The sequence below is a fragment of the Belonocnema kinseyi genome, chromosome 6 (assembly GCF_010883055.1).
Source record: "Belonocnema kinseyi isolate 2016_QV_RU_SX_M_011 chromosome 6, B_treatae_v1, whole genome shotgun sequence".
NCBI classification, from domain to species: Eukaryota; Metazoa; Arthropoda; class Insecta; order Hymenoptera; family Cynipidae; genus Belonocnema; species Belonocnema kinseyi.
In genome coordinates this window covers 6,055,295-6,069,092 of record NC_046662.1, presented here as the reverse complement: position 1 = coordinate 6,069,092, position 13,798 = coordinate 6,055,295, and the positions used below count along the sequence as shown (strand labels likewise).

General features: G+C 28.8%; 2 protein-coding genes across 6 annotated transcripts in view; one reads left to right on the top strand and one right to left on the bottom strand.

The window, feature by feature from the left end:
• The window catches only part of LOC117174334 (calcitonin gene-related peptide type 1 receptor-like), a 748,751-nt gene that overhangs the window by 28,048 nt on the left and 706,905 nt on the right, over positions 1–13,798 (bottom strand). For both annotated transcript variants that reach the window (XM_033363359.1, XM_033363358.1), the window contains 5 exons: positions 5,523–5,629; positions 4,725–4,816; positions 4,365–4,491; positions 2,389–2,615; positions 717–887 (listed from right to left, as the gene is read on the bottom strand). In XM_033363359.1, the coding sequence (XP_033219250.1) occupies positions 717–887; positions 2,389–2,615; positions 4,365–4,491; positions 4,725–4,816; positions 5,523–5,629 (724 nt within the window). The remainder of the gene's footprint in view (positions 1–716; positions 888–2,388; positions 2,616–4,364; positions 4,492–4,724; positions 4,817–5,522; positions 5,630–13,798) is intronic.
• LOC117174327 (esterase FE4-like) overlaps positions 480–13,798 on the top strand; it is a 58,701-nt gene continuing 45,382 nt past the window's right edge. For 2 of the 4 annotated variants that reach the window (XM_033363349.1, XM_033363347.1), the window contains exon 1: positions 480–568. The gene's annotated coding sequence lies outside the window, so the exon portion shown is untranslated. Of the gene's footprint in view, positions 569–12,527; positions 12,640–13,798 lie in introns of those variants that run through there. The other 2 variants (XM_033363348.1, XM_033363346.1) reach the window with 1 other exon arrangement.

Here is a 13,798-nt window from a genome sequence, read left to right as displayed (position 1 = left end):
CTCTTCTAACTAAACGTTTTACCTAATCCAAGCGTACACTTTCTTTGAGTTTAATATATTCTCGATTCACTCGTTCGCCTCAAGAATTTTTTTTCCGTGTGTTACTTCAAGGTGGATTCTAAAATAAAAAAGCATCGCCTTTATTTCTTTAAATATTGTAGAGTTCTCTTTGGGTTAAGCGTTAATAAATCTATCAGATTTTTATTAAATTTTCTTCTGATTCCTATCTCATTGAATAAATGCAAACCACTTGGCACATGCGAACTACCATAAAGAAGGCTCATTCCAAATAGGATAGATACTCTAAATAAGAATTCACATATCTATAAACTATATATGTACAATTGTTGATTAATAAATACTTTTATGAAATTGAATTGATTCTTTTTGTGGAAGTCGCTAAGTGGGGGTATCACGTGATTGGATCGCGCTCGCTACGAGCGACGCTACGTACAGTCTTACGAGCGAGGAGCTGCTTGTCGCAGTCGCCGGTGGGTGTCACGCACTTTCACATAAAAGTTTACGAGCGAGAATCTTCTTATCGAAGTCACAGAGTTGTTTGAACAAGGTACTCTATGCTTTTCTTTAAATATTTTTTTCTTAAAAATTATCTAATCAACAGAATTGGTCTAATATACTGCAATTTTTAGAATTTTATGTAGTATTTTGAAAAAAAATATATTATTTTAAATTTATGCAACTATCCCATTAGATACCTAAATGCTTGTAGCATTGCCCGAGATGGTCCAGTTCCATGTGCTGGTCCGTCTCTCAGTTTTGTAACAAGAACACGAACAATGTTACAGAGAAAAACCAAATTGAGCAACGTGGAAACACAAACGGGATATATCAGAACGTTTATATAATTTCCTGAATTAATCCAGCATCTGGAAAAATAATAATGTATTACTTTATTAATGTTTAACGAAAGAAATTATTTATTTTTGAACTAAAAGTTTTTGTTTTTAAATTAAAAAGTTAAAACAGGGAATTTGAAACAGTAGACATTTTTAAACTTCAAAAACTAGAAAGAATCAAAAGTTCTGATATAAAATTAGTCTTAAGAAGTAATTATGAAATTTTAAGTGGATTTTGACTTTGATTACACGTGTGCGATTCGATTTCTCCACAGAGTTTCACATTGAGTATGTATGGCGGCTTTGGTACATTAGCCGTAGGAAGCACGTAATCTAATTATTCGTCCTCAGTTTCGATACTATCAAAAGGTCTGCAGCTACATGCCCTTCTATCTTCTCTTAATGGACATTGCGCCATGAATATTTCACGAAAATACTACAATTAAATTACCCACCCAATGCAATATAAATAAGCACAGTTTTTTCTAATAAGCAGGACCTAAAATGTTGTTGTTATGGAAAATACAAAACTATTTGAATAAAAATTAACTTTTTTGTTAAACATTCATATTTGCGGGTTGAAAATTCAACTCTTTTTGTTGAGAAAGCATTTTTTCGTTGAAGATTCATGTCCCGGATGGAAATATCAGCTATTTGGGTGAAAATTCGACTATTGATTTTTTTCTCTGGACTGGAAAATCTTTCTGGGTTGAATATTCCATTTTTTTGTTGAAAATTAATTCTTTTTTGAAAATTCATCTTTTGGTAGAAATTTTATTTATTTTTCGTTAAGAACGCTACTGTTTTGTTAAAACTTAATATTTTTTGGTTGAGTGTTCAACAATTTTCTGTGACAATTCGTCTTTGTTGCTTGAATTCATCTGTTTTGAAATACTTTGTTTAAAATAATGCATCTCTTGGCACGGAATTTAATTATTTCATTGCGAATTCCCTTATTTGTTTGAACATGCAACTGTTAATAATTCAACTGTATTTCTCTTTGAGGATTTATATTTTTTTATTTAAAAATTCACTTCATAGTGAAAATGGTATTTTCTTAAAAAATAATTTTTTTAGTTGAAGATTCAACTTCATAGTTGAAAATTAAAATTTTTTTAATTCGGTTGCTTTGGTTGTAAATACTATTTTTCAAGTAAAAATTTAACTATTCCATTTTTGGATGAAATTCAAACACTTGGCTAAAAGTTAAACTATTTTGTTGAAACTTAATTTTTTAGTTGAAGATTCATCATTTTAGTTTAAAATAAATCTATTTGGTGGATTTGGATTGAAAATTACTCTGAGAATTCATGTATTTTGTTAAAGATTCATTTTTTTCGGCGGAAAATTACTTTTCTGGGTAAAAAATTAATTTTTTAAATGTAAATTTCATCTCTTTACTTCCCTTCTGATTAAAGCACTTGCACTTGTTAGGCCTGTTATTGGTAATAGTCCAGGAAATGCTTTCTTTTGGCTTTGAAATTTGATCTAATTATTTCTTTATTTCCAAATAAAATACAAGAAAACTCACTGGGCCGTATCCTCTGGATCGTCGCTGATTATCCTCAAAAGGGAATATATAATTACAATAATCGCAGGCAGACACCAACCAAGACTAACCAACCATTTGACCAATTTGTGTTCACTCGCAAATGCACTTAGGAGCATCGTGTGTAAATAAAATCCTTCGCACAGCATCCACGAGTAATTCGTAATTAAAAAATAATGCAGAATGACGTGCAGAAGTCGGCACATTATCTGTGACAGAAAATTTTCTTATGTTAATATATATTGTTTGATGCAATCAGAATTTATAACAGGGATTACAGCAGTTCAGAATATCAGTTTTAAGGTAAAGAAATTAGTTCATTATTTTGTGCAAACCTCCCAATCCCATACCTTCCCTCCCTACTCCTCTAAAATTAGCCCACGTTCGTATTTCTCACATACCCTTAGTATCCTTCCCCAAATTTGTCATTTTCTACTCCCCCTTTCCAAGAACACTTTCCAAAAGAACTTTCCCTTCTCTTATTTTCCCCTCACTTCCTATGATTCACTTTCCCTTATTTAGCCTCAATTCTTATTTTACCTTTAGTAATTTGCCCTTACTTTCTGTACTTTCCTTCTCCTTAGTTCCCTAACTTTCCTTATATTTATTTCCCTTTACTTCTCCCCTTCCTCTACTTTCGCGCACCATAATGCTTCTCAATTCTCCGTAATTTCCTTTTTCTAGTTTGAACAAACTTCACCTCACTCTTCCTACTTTCCCTCCACTCATTTCCCATCGCTTCCCTTAATTTCATTTGCCGATCTTCCCCTACTACCCCTCCACTCAATTTCCCTTACTTTCCCTAAATTCCCTCCAATAATTTCTTATCACTTCTACTCACTTCCCCTACCATCCCATCTTACTTTCCTTCCCCTCATTTCTCCTCAATCCTTAATTTAACCAAACTTATTTCCCTTTACTTCATCTACTTTCATTTCCTTCACTTCCCTTACACTCATTTTTCCTTACATTGTCTACTTGCCTTTCTGCACAACCCCTACTTTTTCGTGCCTCTCCTCCCCTACGTTCCTTCTCCGTACTTCCTCTAATTTCCCTTTTCTTATTTTCTCTCACTGTCCCAAGTTCCCTCACTTTTCCTTCCCGAATTTCCGCATACTCCCCTCAATTTCCTTTTCCAACTTTCCCCTGCTTTCCCTCTCTTCATCCCCCCATTTTCCTTCACACATTTTCCCTCAATTCCTACTCACTCTCCACTTGTTTCCTCTCAATTCGCCTACTTTCCTTTCCTTAACTCTCTCTCTACTCATTTTTCCCTCACATCCCCTATTTCGTTTTCTGCATTACTCCAACTGTTCCAATCTCCCTAAATTCCTTTACTCTGTCTCCCCGAGTTTCCCCTCACTTCCCTCAATTTCCTTTTACATACTTCTCCTCATTTCCTTCACCTTAATTGCCTTCACTTTCTATTCTCTCACTCTACTGATTTCCCCTTAGTTTCCCTCACTTTAATTCACTTTCTCACCCTATTTTCCTTCTACTCATTTCCTCTGCACTTTCCCTAAATTGTCTCCTTCAAATCCCTTAATTCCTCTTCCCTAATTTACCCTCTCTCACCTTACTTTCCCAAAACTTGCCCTGCTTCCTTCCACTCATTTGTTCTCACTTTCCCTACTTTACTACTCTGTACTTCCCCTAATTTTTCGTCCCTCAATCATCATCACTTCCGCTACTTCCCTTTTCCCTCATTTGCCCCCACTTCCCTTTACTTTCCCCACTATCTCTACTTTCCGCCCACTCTCTTCCCCTCACTTCCCCTAATTACTCTCCCCTCACTTCTTTTGAATTCCCACCCCTCTTTTCCCCTGAGTTACACTCCCTTCCCCTACTTTCCCATCTCACTCCCCCTCCCCCGCCATGAAACCGTAAAAGGGGTAGTAGGTAAAAAAGGGGACGGAATGTTATCCCCGTGAGATTATCAGATTAGATTGAATACTCACGCCATTGTCTAAAAGAATATCAGCATTGGAAACCACGAATCCATACCAAATTAACCATAATAAATTATTAACTGCAAAAGACGCAAAAAGGTTCATATGCAGTACAATTCTCGCACATCTTAGAGACCTGAAATATTTCATTTTTATGGAAATGCTGTAAAACGGGGCTAAGCGAGAGAATGCGAGGTAAAGCGAGACACCCGAAAATTTTCATTTCATTACTTCATACTGCTTTTTCTGGATAAAAAACAGGTGTCCCACTTTACCCAGCATCTCAAAATAAGGCACGTTTGAAGATAATGATAAAAAACCAACTGATCAAACATTTAATTTACAATAGAAACAATTTAAAAGGCTTACCGAAAATATGTAAAAATTCCAAGAGATACTAAAAGAGCGAGCAGTGATATTGCGTATCCTACTTTGTAGATAATATTGAGATCTTGCTGCCACTGAAAAAAATTGTTACGTATTAAAATTCCGTTTTTTTTTAATATCAGTTAATTCGGGGTTTCAAATTTTCATTTTGTCGGATGGTCCAAGCGGTACACTTAAATTTTAATTTAATTGTTACTGGCGTATTTTTTCAATTAATTAAGATATTTAACTCTTCTTTCATAACTCTGGTCTAATTTCTTTAATTAATCTCTCTAAATAATGTCTAATTTTCTCTAATTTCGAATTCCGTGGAAAAATTTGATAAATTTTACAAATTAAAAAAATAGTGACATTTTTGTATGGAAGTCAAACATCATTTTTTCAAAAAATGCGCGAAATACAGAAAGAGCATAGAGCAAAGTTGTTCCTCTTTAAAATATCTAAAAAATGTTTTTTTTTTAAATCTCTTATTTGTTTGAGGAAACAAAACGTTTATAATTTTAGAAATACTGCCTCAGTTTTGTTAATTTGAAACATTTTTCTAATTTCTCTGCGGATTTCAAAAGAATGTGAAATTCCTCATCAGAATCAAGATAGAAAAACATATCTTAATTGGTGTAAAATATACAGCATGTTAAAACAGCTTCGGTTACCGGCTACGCTCGGTAGTTTTGATTTTCTACAGTTTACCGCTCCTTTGGTCAAATGTCCAAAAAATTGCAAAACTTGCCCTTTAAAATTTTGAACTAAATTTTGGTACACATTTGGATAATTACTCACACTAAGGTCTTCGATATTGACACAAGTTGTATAGTTACTCCAAGTTTTTTGCGATTCTGGATGTCGAAACCACGTTCCATCGGTTTCACAATACTTAAACGCCGTTACTGAAAATAATAAATTATTTCCTTTTATAAATTGTGAATTACGTTTAGAATTAGAACGTTTCTAAAATTTTATTCGGACAATGAGACATTAAAGGGGTTTATATCTAAAATCTTGAAAACTTTATTTTTTTTTAATTTTGCATTTTACAAACTTTTAATCAATTTTTTTCGTGCTACTTTTTCAAATTATGTGGAAATTTTCAATTTTGATCAAATTTTGAAAGACAAGATTTAAAATAGTTTATCCTTAAAGGCTAAAACTCAAAATTGTCTATCCCTCAATGTCATTTAAAAAAAACTAATCCTTTTTAAACAGTTTTGATGCAAAATTTTGCAATTTATATCATTTTTAAAACTGATTAATAAGGAGATAATCAGAGATTCCACTGGATGAATATTAATTTTTCAATACAGTTTTTGTTAATAGCGACCCGTTTTCAAAAAATCGACTTTATTCCATAAAATATCGTATGAATTGAAATGTTTATTTATTAAATTATCATGTGAACTTATGTAAATGTAAAAAATTAAAAACTTGTTTTAAATACAAAATTAATCTGTTGAAAATTCACTTTTAAATCAATTTACTCAATTTCCAATAGTGAAAAATTCTATTTTCTTAAATTCTCGACAATTGAAAATTGCATTTTTTTTATTATCAAAAATTGAATTTTGAAATGTAAAAAATCCAATCATCATTTTTCTTCCATTTTCAACAGTTGAAAATTCAGTCATCGAAATTTAAGGAGAATCGAAAATTCAGACGTTAAAAATTTCAAAAATTTGATTTCCAACCATTAAAAATTGAAAAAATTTAACTTTCAACTATTAAAAATCGAAAAAAAAATTGAAAATAGAATTTCCTACTGTTGAAAATTGATAATTAAACAAATTTGAAAGTGGAATTTTCAACTTTAAAAACTTCATTTTTGATTTTTTTAAATTTCAATAGCGGAATTTACAACTGTTGAAAGTAAAGCTGCTGACAATTTAAAAAATTGGAATTTCTGGCTGTGGAAAATGAAAAAATAGTTAAATATTCAATGTTTAGTTTTTTTTTTCAATTTTCGACAGTTCAATTTTCAACAGTAAAATCTACCGTTAAAAATTCAATTTTTAATTTATTTTAATTTTCTAAAGTTGGATTTTATACATTTGCAAAATGAAGAAAATTGAGGAAAATTGAAGAAAATTACATTTTCAACTGTTGAAAACTCAAGTGTTAAAAATTGAAGGAAATGTCTTCAATTATCAATTTTAATTTTGTATTTCCTTTAATTTTGAATAGCTGAGTTTGCAGCTGTTCAAGTTTAACTGTTGACAATTGAAGAAGATATAATAATTTTCAACTGTTGAAAATTATAGAAAATTAATAATTAAATTTTCAATAGTTGAATTTCTAACAGATGAAAATTGAGGAAATTTAAAAATGGAAGAAAATTCATGTTATCAATTTCAATGTTCAAATTGGCTTAATAATCAATTTTTAATTTAGTTTAATTTTTAACATTTCAAAACGTTGTTTTGAAATCAAAGTGCCATTAAATTACCATCCAACCAAGTCTTTCTCATTTGTGATACACTTGTGATGATTAATTTCCACCCTCCCTATGATGAAATTAACTTCTTATTCAAGTTTCATAAAATTGTTTATTGCTATCGTTTTATTACTACCTGTGAAAAAAGATTCAAAATTCCTGCTTGTTAGGGGAGAAAATTAAAATCGCATATAGCAATTTAATGAATAAATTTATATTATTTTATTTTCGCTTTTTTAATATGTGACCAATAAAAAACTAGTAATGTAACATTAAAAAGGGCCGACAATTTTTAGGGGATGGGAGAGTACCTTAGATTTTTTTATTTTCAGAGAATAAGCCTGTTATTTCCTCTATTGTCTTTTCTTCACTTATTAACTGTGAAATAGAAAAAATAAACTAGTAATGAAACTTTAAAAACAGCGGCAAAGTTTTAGCGGCGGCTCAGTAGCATAGAATTATTATTTTTTCATTATTAAAGAATAAAAGTTCTGGTCTGCGAATATTAATGGTTACGAAAAATGTAAAATTGGTAACAAAGTAAAAAAATTGAAATTAAATTATTTTTAAAAATTATAAAACATTATAAATTAATTGAAAATTTAGTTGTACAATTTAATTTAAAAAAACGTTAGTTGAGGACAAATATATACCGATATAGGTAAGTACCTCTAAAGTCTGTTATATCCTTTATTATCTTTTCTTCACTTATCAACAGTTGAATAGAAAGAAACTAGCAAATGGAAATTTAAAAAAAAGGGCGGCAAAGTTTTGGGGTGGCTCAGTAGCTTAGAATTATAATTTTTTTATTATTAGAGAATAAGTATAAATTATCTCCTCTATGGTCTTTTTTTAGTTATCAACCGTGTAATAGAAAAAAAAAACTAGTGGTGAAAGTTTTAAAAAGGCGTCAAAATTTTAGGTGCGTCAAAGCGGCTTAACGTTTTTGTTCTGATTTTAAAAAAAGCTGATTTGACTTGTATTATCTTTTTCACTTTTAAAGTCTGCAATAAAAAAAAACTAGTAATGAAACTTTAAAAAGGGCGTCAAAGTTTTAGGGACATTATACTTATTATCTCTATAAAAGAAAAAAATCTACATAAAGACTTTAAAAGGGACAGCAAAGTTTTAGGGGCATCATGGTGACTTAACATTGTTGTTATCTTTATTAGAAAACAAGTCTGCTTTCACTTGTAATGTCTTTTTCATTTTTCAAATCTTCAAGGAAAGAAAAAACTAGTGATGAAACTTAAAAAAGGGCGGCAAAGTTTTAAAGATCAGCACACCAGCTTAGAATTCTTATTTATTAGTAAACAAAAAGTTTGGTTTTACCTCTATTAATTTTTTATTTATTATTTCTACAAAAGAGAAAACACGACCCAGAAAATTAAAAAAATAGCGGCCAAGTTTTAGGGACGTCATAGCGACTTAACATTTTTTTTTATCTATATTAGAAAATATTTTTGCTTTCACTTGTAATGTCTTTTACATTTCAAGTCTGAAATGAAAAAAAAAAACTAGTAACAAAACTTGGAAAAGTGCGTCAAATTTTTAGGGACGTCATGGCAGCTAAAAATGGTTGTTATCATTATGAGAAAATAAGCTTGCTTTGAATTGTACCATATTTTTCACTTTTCAAGTCTGAAATAAAAAAAACTAATTTTCTACAAAAGAAAAAAAACTACCTAAAAACTTTTAAAATGGCGGCAAAGTTTTAGGGGTGTAATGACTGCGGAACATTTTTGTTATCTTTATTAAAAAACTTAACTTGCAATGTCTTTTTAACATTTTTAATCTGAAATGGAAAAAATAAACTAGCAATGAAACTTTAAAAAGGGCAGAAAATTTTTAGGGTCGTCATAGCGGCTCAACATTTTTATTGTGCTTATTAGAAAACAAGCCGGCTTTGACTTGCATTATCTTTTTTGACTTTTCAAGTCTGCAATGAAAAAAAAAAAAAACTATTAATGAAACCTTAAAAAGAGCGGCAAAGTTTTAGGGACGGCTCAGTACTTAGAATTTTTATTTATTATTAGATAATAAGTCTGTTTTTCCTTCTGTTTTTTTATTTATTATGTCTGAAAAAGAAAAAAAAACTACCTAAAAATTTAAAGAGGGCGGCACATGTTTAGGGGGAGTATTAGGCGGAAATTTGAAAGGTGTGATAATTTTACCGAAATTCGATGAACTACAAATGAAAAATGACTGTTGGTGGAATTACAGTAATTGACTGAGGAACATCCCTTTGATACGTTATAATTAGACTTGTTCGATTTTGTACTGGAAAAGCCATCGGCTTCAAAGCTTATTAATTAAGTTCTCTCAAGATAATCCTCACTGATAATGCAGTGTTAAATCAAAATTATTATTCCTTTTTAAAATGAAAAATTCAAATTTAACTACAAAAAAATAATGCAAAAAGAAGCAGACAGCCTGAAAACCCCTTTTCTTATATTTTTATCGCTAATTATTATATTTTTTTAAATCACAATCAAAAAACATTTTTTTGAAATTTTCTCTAGTGGGATTAAAAAAATAATAAAGGATAGGAAAGGAAAGGAAGACAATGAAACGGCATTATTAAATACTCTCAAGATAATAATTAATTAAATAATTAAAAATTAAGTACCTGATCAAAAAACTAAATTCAGATCAAATTAAAATTGAAAAAAGTTGCCAACCTGAAAAATGCCTTTAACTAGTTTTTCTCTCGTTTATTTTTTTTAAAGTCATTTTAAACAAGATTTCTTTTAGGAGTCGTTTTTTAAAGATTAAAAAAATATAATTTTCTGAGAACCTTAATTGTTGAGTTGCCTTAATGTAACTATAAATTGAAAAATTCTTTTTGAATAGACATTATTTTTGGATTAAAAAAATGTTATCTAAAGTTCCTTGTTTGTTTTTTCTGAAAGTAAAATAATTTTTTTTTAATTCTCATCAGAGTTGGAAATTAGAATTGAAAATCGGTTGTCGTACTTTAAAAGTACCTTTATCTTAATATACCAGGCAATAAAAAACGTTTTTTTTTTTAAATAAACAGAAACTGGAATCAATTTTGTGTAAAATTTTTTGTAAAAAACATGTAAATTACCGAATTGTCGAATTTCTAACTTTCATATTCCCAAAAATATTATATTCCATGAAATTATTAAATCTTCCAATTCCTGAAAATAGTTAATTATTGACGAGTTTTCAAGTGAAAAAATTTTCAAAGGAAATAAGAATGATTATATTCCTAAAAAGAGTAAATGGTTGAAATTAGAAATTCCTGAAATTAATAAATTTCCGAAAATTGGAAAAAGCCGAAATTTCAGATTCCCGAAATTAGTAAATTTCCGAAATTATTACATTTCCAAATCCCCGAAATATGTAAATTCCCAAAAATATATAATTTCCGAAATTATTACATTTTTAAATTCCCGAAATTAGTAAATGGCCAAAATTTCTAAATTCACGAAATTAGTACATTTCTAAATTCACGAAATTAGTACATTTCTAAATTAACGAAATTATTAAATTTGCAAATTCCCGAAAATAGTAAATTTCTTAAAATAGTAAATTCTCGAAAATAGCAAATGGTCCTAATTTAATTCAAGAAATTACTGAATTTTGCCAATTACAGAAAATAGCAAATGGCTGAAATTTAAATTTCAGGAAGAAATAAATTGCCAAATTTTCCAATTCTGGAAAATATTAAATTGCCGACAAATATAGAAACTTGCCGATGTTTCAAAATTCCGAAACTAGAAAATTCCCGAAATTACAACATTTTAGAATTCCTGAACATAGTAAATGGTCGAAATTTAAAATTTCCGAAATTAGTACTTTGTCAAATTCTCAAAAATAGTAAATAGTCAATAGTAAATTCGAAATTATTAAACTTTAAAATTTCCGAAGATAAAAAAATTTCCAAATTTCTAAATCCAAAAAATTGTAAATACTTGAATTTCCAAATTTCCGGTTACAGTAAATTGCCGAATTTGCAAATTCCGGAAAAAGTAAATTTTCCTAAAATACTAAATTTGTGAACGAAAATAAGAATTCCAACCATTTTTTAACCCGAATTTTCAAATTCCCGAAAATAGTAAATTCTTGAAATTTTTAAACTTTTAAATTCCCGCAGATAATAAATTGCTCTAATTCCTAAATCCTTAAAATTGTAGATACATGAATTTTTAAATTCCCGATTATGGTAAATTGCTGAGTTTTCAAATTTCCAAGAGAAAATAAGACTACAAAAAATGTTTATTCCAGAAATTTTTGAACCACTAATATGCAAATTGCCGAAATCTGAAATTCAAGAAAGTAGTAAATTGCCGAATTGTCTAATATTCGAATACAGTGAATTGCCGAATTTTCAAATTACCTAAATTTGTAAATGGCCGAAATTTCAAATTCTCAAAATTTGTAAATGTACAAATTCCCGAAAATGGTTGAAAATCGTCGAAATTTAAAGATCTCGAAAATTGTAAATTGCCAAAAAATCAAATTCAGACAAACAGTAAATTAGCGAATTTTCAAATTCCGGAATAATTAAAATTGTCAATATCTGAAAATAGCAAATTGCCATAATTTTAAATTTAAGGAAATAGGAAATGGCCGAATTGCCAAATTTCCGAATATAAATAATTGCCGAATTTTAGAATTCCGGAAAAAGAAAAATGTTTAATTTCCGAAATAGTAAATTGCTGAGAGAAAATAAGATTTATAAACATATTCAAACCCGAATTTTCAAATTTCCTAATATAGTGAATTTTCCAATTCCCAAAAATAATATATTGACGAAATTTAAAATTCCAGAGAATAGAAAATTATGAGGTTTTTTTCTATGAATAATTTTTTATTTCGGGTATTATAAATTGTGTAATTTAATATTTTCGGGATTTTACTGCTTTCACAAATTTCTCCATTCCGGTTTCAAAATAGCGGGATTTTAAAATTTTGCGAATAAACATTTTCGGTAGTTGTAATTTCTGTCCGGAATTTTCATTTTTTAGAAAATTTCTCTATCGTTAATTATTCTTTCTGTATTTTTTCACATAAAAATAAAATAAGTGGATAAAATTGTAAAAAAAGAGAAATTTATCACGAATGTGATACTGAAAACTCCTGAAAAGAGGCAACCAAATATACTTGAGTGTAATTGACATAAAAAAGTTCATAAATATTATTTTCGCCTGAATAAAATTATGCTCATGTTTAAATATATATTATAATTTACTAAAATTCGTATTTCGAATGATAACAAAATTTTTTAATGCAATTGATTGTGATACGAAAATTAATAAATGCAGAACTTTTTCGATCATGCGCAGAGCAGGCGACACGCCTATATTACGACGTAAACAACTTGTTTTTGTCAAATCGTGCGTGTGTCATATTTTTTTTTTGGCTGATTGAATCAAAATCTACAGTCGGAATTATACTTGAAAAAAAACGTCACTTAATGCCAATTAATAAACTAGGATCTTGGTACGTATATTATTATTTCTATAAATCTAGAAAGGCTTTATCAAATTAAGTGCTATCGAATATCCTAACCTCTCCATCGTATGCCGGTTGACTCATGTTTTATATCTCACGCCATGCCTATTATTTTTCAATATTTGCATAACAAAATCTAAAAATAGTGCGAACGAATTTAGAAGAATAGTTTGATAAAAGGTCGTTAACATTTGGAAACTATTTTATGAAATTAAAGTCTGTTTTTTTTCGGTTTTAAAGTTACTTACAATTTCATTATCACTTTCGTTTAATAACAGATGCTAGCATTTTATGTTTTCTCATAAGTTTTGTAATTAATTTAAAATTTATAGTTTAAAGTTAATTTTATTATTTTGTTGAAAATTCAACAATTTTCTTAAAAAGTACTTATTGTAGGTTGAAAATTAAACTGTTTCGTTTGTAAAAATTAACTTTTTTAATTGCCAATTTAACTATCTCATTTTTGGTAGCAAAACTTGTCCTTGTTAAGTTGAAAATAATCAAAATAAATTTAATTTGTTGCAAATTATATTTTTGGATAAAATTTAACTACTTTTATGGTAGAAAATTAAACTATTTTCTAAAAAAGTTGTTTTTTTTTTGTTCAAAATTAGTTTTTTTCTATTAAAAATGTACCTGTCCCATCTTTTTGGTTGAATATTGATCTTTTTTACTTGAAAATTCATGCATTTTGTGGAAAATTCGTCTTTTTATGTACAAAAATAATTTAGTTTGTTGAAAATTGATCTTTTCGGATAAAAATCTAACTACTTTTTTGGTCGAAAATTAACCTCCTTGCTTAAAAATTCATCTTTTCGATTGAATATACATTTATTTGGCTGAAAATTTTAATATTTGGTTAAAAATTCAACTATTTGGTTGAAAATTTAACTAAAAATCTAACAATTTTGTTAAAAAGTAATTTTTTGCTCGAAAATAAAATTTTTTTTCGGAAAATTCGTATTTTTGGTTTGAATATTCATCCTTTATAGTGGAAATGGTATTTTTTGTTTGTAAAATTAATCTTCTGGGTCGAAAATTAATTTTTTCGGTAGAAAATTAATCATTTCGGTAGAAAATTAGTTTTTTAAATTAAAAACGTAGCCTTTACATTTTTTGATTGAATATTGATATTTTTTATTTGAAA